Source organism: Pristis pectinata, chromosome 16 (assembly GCF_009764475.1).
Source record: "Pristis pectinata isolate sPriPec2 chromosome 16, sPriPec2.1.pri, whole genome shotgun sequence".
In the NCBI taxonomy this organism is placed as follows: domain Eukaryota; kingdom Metazoa; phylum Chordata; class Chondrichthyes; order Rhinopristiformes; family Pristidae; genus Pristis; species Pristis pectinata.
This window is the reverse complement of record NC_067420.1, coordinates 44,695,185-44,704,587: the sequence shown is the minus strand read 5'-3', so window position 1 is coordinate 44,704,587 and position 9,403 is coordinate 44,695,185. Positions and strand designations below refer to the sequence as shown.

General features: G+C 45.9%; 1 protein-coding gene across 3 annotated transcripts in view; it reads left to right on the top strand.

Annotated features, from left to right (window-relative positions):
- The first annotated feature begins 940 nt into the window (after window positions 1-940).
- Window positions 941-9,403, top strand: part of tox2 (TOX high mobility group box family member 2) — a 124,821-nt gene continuing 116,358 nt past the window's right edge. For all 3 annotated transcript variants that reach the window (XM_052031288.1, XM_052031289.1, XM_052031287.1), the window contains exon 1: window positions 941-1,382. In XM_052031288.1, the coding sequence (XP_051887248.1) occupies window positions 1,275-1,382 (108 nt within the window). In that variant the 5' untranslated portion in view covers window positions 941-1,274. The remainder of the gene's footprint in view (window positions 1,383-9,403) is intronic.

Genomic DNA, 9,403 nt, shown 5'->3' with positions numbered 1-9,403 from the left:
CTCCCCAGCGCTGCCCTTCCCCCCGCACACAACCCAAGTATATGTCTATCGCAGAACAATAAAGCCCAAATCCTCTCTACATATTTCACCCGTTCTTTTCCTGGGATTCTGAGTTGAGCGATATCCTTGTTTGTTATCCTTCCTACAGCACTGCACAGTGCTCTCATGTGGCTTGTTCTGTCGTCCTGTTGGGATCCTCGCTTTGTTTCCCCACAGCAGGCTGCAGTCAACGTTCTACACTGTCTGCATCACCTGGACAGCCCAAAGTGCCTCCCTTTTTTAAGTTAAATTGCTGCTTGTTAAATTAAACACTTTGAAAATAATGGGTGTGCTGCTCCTCCCACCGCATCGCTTTTCATGTTACGTTCCACCAGGCAGCATCAAGAGCAGTCTCTACTTCACATCCCTTAACTTCTCAAAGAATGTGGCTGCTGCATGTTGCAAGGATGTGTGCTAAATGTTGTACTCACTTGTTATAAGTGTAGATTCTGCACCTTTGCTGGGGAGAGTGGAGTTGCTCTACACTTGTCCTCATGCTACCCACTGGTAAATGTTCAACCTTGTATTTTTTTTCTGATTAGAAGAACTAGTCCAGGCACTCAAATTTACTGGTTTACTCCAGTGTTTCTCATGAAACCAACAGAAAGGGGACTTGGAACTCTCCTGTCCTTGATATGTGTTGGTACAGTCAGGCTCTGCAATTTTATCAGGGTGCTTTGCCTGAAGTGTAGGACCGCCTGATATTCCCCTCCCCCAGATCATCCATATCCCTTCTATTATCAACAGAGGTCGCTTGGCTTTCAGTGTGGAGAAAGCTAGCAAATGATACCCTCAGCTTAAACGCATGGGTAAACACTCTCAGGCATGCTGAGAACAGAGAGCGGAGAAAGAAACTGAGAGGGAGTGTGTGAGAGATACAGGCAGAAAGACAAAGAAAACAGACACAGGAATCCAGAAAGAAAATCTCATCAGCATTTTGTTGCAACAGTTTCTTGCTGAGCTTGTGTGCTCTGAGACTTTATTTTGTGCCACTTTCCTCAGCCCATAATGGCAAGGCTGTTCAAAGTGTGCATCTGTGTCTTGCAAGAAGGCTGAACTATTGCAGACCACAAACGGATATGAGACAAGGATGCATTGAATCTCACCCCATTCTCTCTTTTTGTTCCATTCAACAATAGAGACAGAGAGAGAGAGAGAGACTGAACGAGGAAGGAAGAGTGAGAATTATAATCAAAAATCTGCTCCCATGCACTTGGTGTTGTGGCCACTAAAAGATGGATGTGAGATTTTATCCCTCAGCCCCAACCACGGTGGGCGCCTTAGCTGCCGATCCGACCTGCCTGGGTACTGCCTCTTGCCTGGAACATTATTACTCCAATAAGGTAAAAGGCTTTATGATTTCAACTACTTACACCTTGTTTCCTCCTCATACTCTAGATGTATTTCTGAAGGTTTTGTTCTGAGGCTGTGCCTTAGGCAAGAGGATTTCTAGGCTGGAGAACTTGTGTCTTGGACAAGGAGAATTGTGTGGTTTGGGTGCGTATTTGTGTTGGTGTGTGCATATGGTTCTGTGAATGTACTTGTGTTAGGTGTGATTTGAGTGTATAAGTGCAAGTGTATTTGTCGGTTTGTATCGATTGAGTGTGCACTTGTGAATGTGTTAGTGTTTGTGTATGTGTGTGTTCTGTGTGAAGTTTTGACTGTATCTGAGTGCGTGTGTTGTTTCTGAGTATTTATGTCTTTGTGTGTTGGTGTTTGGTGTGTGTGTGTTTGTTTCTGAGTGTGTTGCGTGAAGTTTTGGGCGTCTGTGTGTGAGTGAGAACGTGTCTGATGTTGTGTGGATTTCTGTTTACAAACTTCATGGGAGCAGTAACATCTCCCGGCGGTTAAAGCGGCCACCCCGGTGTGCCTGTGCGGCGCACACACCGGCTCTCAGTCCGTCCCCAACGTCCACTCCAACTTAGCAAGCGGCCTGCGTTATTCGCCGCTGAAGATGCTCTCCGCAGCTGACGTGCACGGCGCTACAGGGAGTAGCCGAGCCATGCGACTGCTCCCGAAGTTCAGCCCCAACCCTTCGCCTTGTCCGCCGGATCTCCGGCCGTTCCCTCTCTCGGCTGAGCTCTGGAAACCTCTCCCGCTAACGTGTGCAGGCTATCAAGAAATGGGCGTTCGCCGTGGGTTTCTAACCCAACCTGTTTTCTGAGCACGAGTTGACTGGACCAGTCAGCAGCATGTTAGGAGGGACTGTTAAAAAATGTCTCAAATAAGAGTCGATGCCAGTGTCATCGATCGAGATAGTGAGCGTGCGCTCCGAGCGCCCCAGGACTTCAGAGTAAATTGCAAAGTGAGGACATTTGCAATATTAATCAATGCAAGCGTGCCAAGAGTTTGCATCTGGCTGTGCGCGAAAGGAATCGGAAACTTTGCGGCAGGAGAGGGTTATTTTTGTTTTTGACCTTAAAGTAACAAAAAATAGTCCCTGAGAGGGGAGAAGATGCAGGGAGTCCCGGGGCGGGGGCAGGACGGGGGCAGTCGACTTTGTGTGTGTGTTTGTGTATGTGTCTGTGTGCGTGTGTGTCCATCCATGTGTGCGTCTGTCCGTGTGTGTTTGTGTGCACCAATGTGTGTGTTAGTGTGTGTCCATGTGTGTGTGTCTGTATGTGTTTGTGTGTGTCCATGTGTGTGTGTTAGTGTCTGTGTCCGTGTGTGTGTCTGTGTGTGTATGTGTGTGTTTGTGTCTGTGTGCATGTGCATCCATGTGAGTGTGTTAGTGTCTGTGTCCGTGTGTGTGTCTGTGTGTGTATGTGTGTGTTTGTGTCTGTGTGCATGTGCATCCATGTGAGTGTGTTAGTGTCCATGTGTGTGTGTGTCTGTATGTTTGTGTGTGTCCATGTGTGTGTGTTAGTGTCTGTGTGCATGTGTCCGTGTGTGTCCGTGTGTGTTTGTATGTGTGTGTTTGTATGTGTGTGTGTTTGTGTCTGTGTGCATGTGCATCCATGTGAGTGTGTTAGTGTCTATGTGTGTGTGTCTGTGCGTGTGTCTGCGTGTGTGACTGTGTGCGTGCGTGTGTCTGTCTGTGTGTGTGTCTGTATATGTTTGCCTGTGCATGTGTCTATATATGTGTGTGTGTGTGTGTGTGTGTGTGTGTGTGTGTGTGTATATATGAGATGTACACTGTACCTGTATGGGTGTGAATTTCTGTTGGTGTTATATTTGACCCAGATACCCCAACCCAAACTAGGTCTGCTAGTTTCCACCTCTGTAGCACCCATCCTGACTCTGAAACCTTCTCTCACCTCCCTCCTTACCCCTGGGAATGGCTGTTCCAGCACACTCCAGCCCTGCCTCCCCCTGTAAACCAGAGTTGCTCCAAAACTGCTGGCCAAGCCCTACCTCTCCTGATTGCTGTGACCCACATTGGCTTCTGGCTAAGCAAGTGCTCATTTAAAAATGTTCACCCCTCCATGCCTCACCCTTCCTGTCAGGAAGGACCTCTGATGGATCCGTGTTCCCTGGATTCATCCGTAATTTAATCTCTCCACCACTGGCATCTTCACCTTTGCCTACCTGTGCCCAGGCTCTGGAATTCCCTCCCGAAGCTTCTCTCCTTTCTCATCCTGCCACTCTCCCTCTCTCCTCTCTCCCTCTCCACCTCTCTGCCTCTTGCTCCCCATCCCTCTCTCTGTAACGAGCAGCTTCTTTCCCATGCCAGTGATGGAGGCAGCTTCTCATGTGAGGACGTGACTCCTGGGGCCGGCCTGGGCAGTTGCAAGGGGTTCGCCAACCCTAATTCCAGGGCCCATTGCAGACCCAGCCTTTGGTCACCAGGTCTTGTATCTCAGTGACTCGGCGTCAGATGTTCTGTGAGAATCACTCCTGCCGAACCTTGAGGCGATGAGGACTGTGAAGGCGAGGTATACATGGAAGACCACAGTGTGTGGAGGCCCATCAGTGAACCCTTCCCATTGTTGCAGCCTGTGCACAGCCGTGTACTGTTACTGACAGCAAGGCATGTTACTGCCAGTCAGTCACATTGTTCCCCTTGCACAGTGCCACAGAGTGCTGCACCCACAGCACTGAGAATCCTGTCACAGGGAGAGGGAGCCAGGCAGCATCTTGGCCACATCACCATGATTACAAATCATTCTCTTCTGTGTCCTGTTGACACCAGCAGTAACTTTGGTACATAACAGACTCTCACTGTAGGCAGTGCCTGGGGATAGCAGGTTGAAGGGATGGTTTGACTGGCAGTATCTCCAACCAAACTGTGATCACTGAGCAAGCCACAGCAAAGTTGCAAAGGAGGTTTCATAATATTTAATGTTCCTCCGGCTTGTTATGAACAAGGGGTGAGGCAGAGCTGCAGTATCAAATTTGGTTTTGATGGACAACTGTGGATATTGTTGGGGTGCCCTCCACAGACCAACAGTGGCAGAGCAAACATTGTCCACCGGCAATTGGTCAACACATGCACTGGGGCTACTTTATAGCACATGCATAACGGCAAGTGTAGGAGTACACTTACATCGTCATGCACCTGGGCACGTAGTTTCAGGAGAATTGACATGTAAATATTTGTGTGTTAATGTTTATATGTAGATTTTACAATGTGAATATCAATGCGTGGATATCTATCTGCATATCTGAATGCAGATATCTATAAGAGGATATAAGTGTGCAGATTTTTCTTTAGATATTTGCTTTGGATATCTGCATGTGGTGATTTTGCGTGATTATTCATGTGTAGGTATTTGCATGTGATTATCATTGGATATTTACTGGTGGATATGTGTGTGTCACTGTGTGGTTACCAGTTGTGAATGTATGCAGGTGCATATCTGCTTGTACTTACCTGCACATAGATTTTTGCTTGTGGGTATTTGTGTGTGAATGTCTGGATGTGGAAATTTCCATAAAGATACTGTGCAGAAGTAAATGCAAGCATCAAGTAGAAACTGGAGTTTCCATGGAGTGGAAGATGCATTTCCATAAAGTCAGTGGATATCCGTGTGACAATGGTAGCAGGTGCAATGGTGCCTTTGAAAACAGGCATGGTGCACTACTGTACATGTGCTAATGTGTTCTTTGAGGTATTGAAATCTTTGACGCTGCGGTATCTTTAAGTACTTGGGCTGCATACTGTTTCACTATTGCACACAGGAGAGAGGCCAGCCAACCCAAGATGCAGGGCTACCAAGGGAAAGGAAGGCCCATTCTGAGAGATTTAAAGGCCATTGTCTTTTGTTGTTGTGAGCTTTTTAAAAAAAATCAGATGCTGGCCAACCCAAGTTATCCCCGGGAAAGGCTTGTCAGTTTATAGCACACATTCCTTCTGCTCCCATGTCAAATATCATTGATTTAGTTCAGCATTTGCTGGGTGTCTCATTGCATTATTTCCAGTGTTGGTCATAGTTGGACAGCTGAGGACATGCTCAGTGCATTGCTTCAACAAAGGAAACTTCCTATTCTGTTCATTTGGAAATAAGTTAGATGATAAGGATTTTTGCGATTATTTGTGCTAATGAAAGAGAGCTACCTTCCCTCCAACTGAGAATAGTTAGGTTCAATGTAATCTGAAAACATGACTCGAGAGGTTTTTTCCCCCACTTCCAATAAATGGAAATGTCTGAATAGAATGAATAGGAATTTATTTTTGTAAGTGTCTCTTTGACCTTTCTCCCAATGATGCCCACAGTGTCCAGGGGCTGAATCTTTCATTACCAGCCACCTGGCCTCCACCTGGATTACTGTCCTCCCCACTGCCTCGGTTGCTGCTGAGGGCCAGTGCCTGTTTGCTCATGAATGACTTTGGATCAGCCTTGAGGAGAAGATTAAACTCCAGTTTGCACCTTTTAATAGCAATATTTAATGTTTTTCTCTTTGCTGTGGACTCTGCTTCCCACTTTAAACAGAGGAACCTAGTACATCTAGAAACTGCTTTTGCTATATAAATTAATCATTTAGGTAGATGTATATGATTTCAACCTAAGAAACACCTACAGATGCATTTATAAAGAACCTTTAGTGCAGCAAAACACCCCAAGGAACTTCAGTGCCTTGTTATCAAACAATAATGGTCAACATTGGAGAGGATGGGCTGAAGATCCTGTTTCTGTGCTATATGGCTCTATGACTCTCTCTCTCTCTCTCCATCACTGCAACACCACAAGTTTAAGTCCAAGGAGTAGATTGTAAGAAGAGAGGTGTATAGAGGTGGAGGGAAATAGGTGGGAGCATCACCTGTAATGTGGGAGGGAAGAGAAGACAGTGCTGGTAATTTACTGACTGGGACTGGACAGATGCAAATGGAACCAGTATAGTTTCTTCCTGTCTGTTGAAGGAATCAGTGATGATCCAAACATGTGGTTGAGTGTGCAGATATGTCGATTCCTATGTGTGTTTATGTGTGTGTGTATACAAAACATATGTAATGTGTTATAGTACATGTATGGTGCACCAGTGTGTACATGCATACTTATGTGTGGGTGTTTATTTTAAATGTTAGAATGTCTTTATAATTCAAGGAATTGATATCAGCTCTTGTTTCTGGCTGGAGAATGTACTGAGCTGTTGTGGTGAGCAGCCAGTGTTGGGGGGGATTGAGGAGATTCTCCAGAGCAGCTGTCTGTAGACGAGGGCCCGTTGATGAAGAACAGAGCCCTCAGAGATAGCTAAACAGTGACCATGGCCTTAGCCTGGCAAATACGTATTCAGCAAAGAGTCACAGGAAAGAAGTGTGCGTGTGCCAGCCATGGGCTTTGTGTCTACCCAGCATCAGGGAGACAGGAATGTGATTCTGAAGAGTTGATGAGTTGAACTGATTTAACAAACTCATCTACAACTGATTGTCCTAAAGCAAGGGAATGAAATAACCAATACTGCCATGATTGAAAAGTGAAGAGAAAATATGTGCAGGAAACCAAACTGTTTAATTGTTTGTCAGTGAAGCAGCTTCCTCCCCTTCCCCCACCCCACTTATGAGTTAGTTTTGTGAGCTTAATGATTCTGCGGTGAATGTCGGATTCGGTCACTGCTGCTGATGCACCTGTCTGTCTATTTATATATCTCTCTATATTTCAATAGCGAGTTTCATTTGTCAAAAGAAATTAATAACCATTTCACTTTGTAATGTGCCCTGGCCAACGTTCCACCCACAAGCAATAGTGTTGATGGCTCCTTCATCCCGTCGTTGTTTTTGGAGCATTGTTTATGCAGCAGCGCCACGGTTTCCTCCATAACACACGTCACAGACAAGCAAGCAGAGTGTGGGAAGGGATTTGGGACCTTTCAGGGATGTGGCAGGGCTTCCATCTCACTGATAGTTAGTGGGTTGTTCACAGTCAGAGTATGGTTACTGGGGTTTAACCCATCCCTCCATGAAAATGGCACAACAGCAGAAGCAGTCCACTCATATACAGGAACAGGAGGAGGCCAGTCACCAGCCAAGCCCCTTCCTCTGCTCAGCCATGGCTCAATAACAGTTACTTATCTTAATTCTGTGCCACTAAAAAATCTACAGCTCTGACTTGAAAGCTTCAGTCAATCTCAGCATCAACAGCTTTCTGGATTTCCCTAATGTTCCCTTTTTTCCATGACATTTTAAAGGTGCTATGTAAATTCAAATTGTTTTTGATTCTCTCACCATAGGAAACTTCCTCAGCTCCAGAAATATAAGGCAGGGCCAAGCAGCCTGTCCCGTTAATGTAATCTCTGCATCCATCAAGTAAACCTACGCTCCCTTCCCGTACAGCCAACCCCCACACTTAAGGTCAGATTGTCATTCCTGATCCTTCTGGTACCCAGAACTGAATGAGGTATCCTGAGCAAGGCTCCAGCACAAGTGGACATCACGCCCTCCTGTCTGCACTTCAGCAAAGTGCCAAGGAAGCAGTCAAGAGAAGCTGGCTTTCAGAAATGTTTTAAGGGAGGACAGAAGAGGGTGGAGGAATGTGAGCCGAGGTTGCTGAAGGAACAGCCAGGAATGGTAGAAGTCAGGTATAGCAGGGTTTAGTATTGGAGGAGCTGAGAGATCTCAGGTGGGGTCAGGACAGGATGAGGCCACAGTGAGAGGGAAGGTGAAGCCATAGGTGGTATGGTCAGTAAGCACAGGAGTTGAGGAAATATAGCACAGTTTGTTATACTCTTGTTGTGGTTTAACAGAGATCTTGAAGGGAAAGCAGAGCATTCTGAACATTCATAATGTTCCCCATGCATTTTCTTGCTAACCAAACATCTCAGAACATATAACAAATGCTTTTCAAAGTGTACTCTGTTATTAATTAAAGAACAGAAAGATTTAGCTGTATAAAATTTGAAAACACCCAATCCTAGCTTACCTGCTGCGTTCTTTTACCTCTAAGTAAAATATACCACAACACTTATAAGTTGGTTTAAAATGCCACTCGTGGAGGGTATGTTTCAAGAGTTCTGTCTGTTGTGTGGATGTTAGGGCAGAATGAGCACTGTAATATGGCTCGTTTCTCTCTGCATTGCAGGATAGTTTATACAGTGCTGGTAGTAACACGCAACTCAGAAACCACCAGCTCCCCTATCAGCATACAAAAGAGCCAGAGCCTTAACTGATCACTGGCTGCCATGTAGTTAAGATTACCATTTGGCACTCTTCAAGGACTCTTAAATATCTGAACAACCTGTAATTAACATTAATCTAGTATTAAGATATAGACTTTACAACACAGAAACACACAATTCTGCTCAATGAGCCAGACTCCAGACTTACCTTCCACACAAGTAAGTAATCTTCAGCACATTTACCTACCATATCCAGTCACCCTGTCCAGTCTGAGTTTGGATTACCTTAGTTTTGCCCCTTCATTCACTGTGACAGCTCTGTGTGTGAAGAGCTTCCCCATGGCTTCTGTTATCGCTTTCTCACGTACCATTTCCCCTCTGTCCTGTCCCATTCATTCAGAATTTTTGTAATCTAGCTGTTGTAAGAAAAACACTTCAGTTTGTCAGTCCTTTCTATTTGTTTTCTTCAAACCAGCAGCCCCCCAGTAATTCTCTAAAGCAGGATGCCCAAAGTTCTGTGTGTGGAAGCCACTGGCAGGTTGGACCTGGAGGAGCTGGTCTGAAGGTGTTGCCGACACTTCTGTGCGTGTGACCTGTCAACATGGGGAGGGCTCTGGGTATGCACTAACCTGCATGGCTTGTTCGATTTCATTTAGGTGAAGCACAAGGCTCATAACAGTGCAGTCCTCAAACACCAAACCAGGTCTTGACCAAAGGGTTAGTGTCTGCATCGCTGTTGGTTAAGGGGCCCTACCTCACCTAGGCAGTTCCCTGTCTTCCTCCAGAAGAGAGGTAGCCACCTCCGGCTCCTATACAACCTGTCCTCTGACCAACTTCACCATCCCCACCCACCCACGGTCAACTCTTCAAC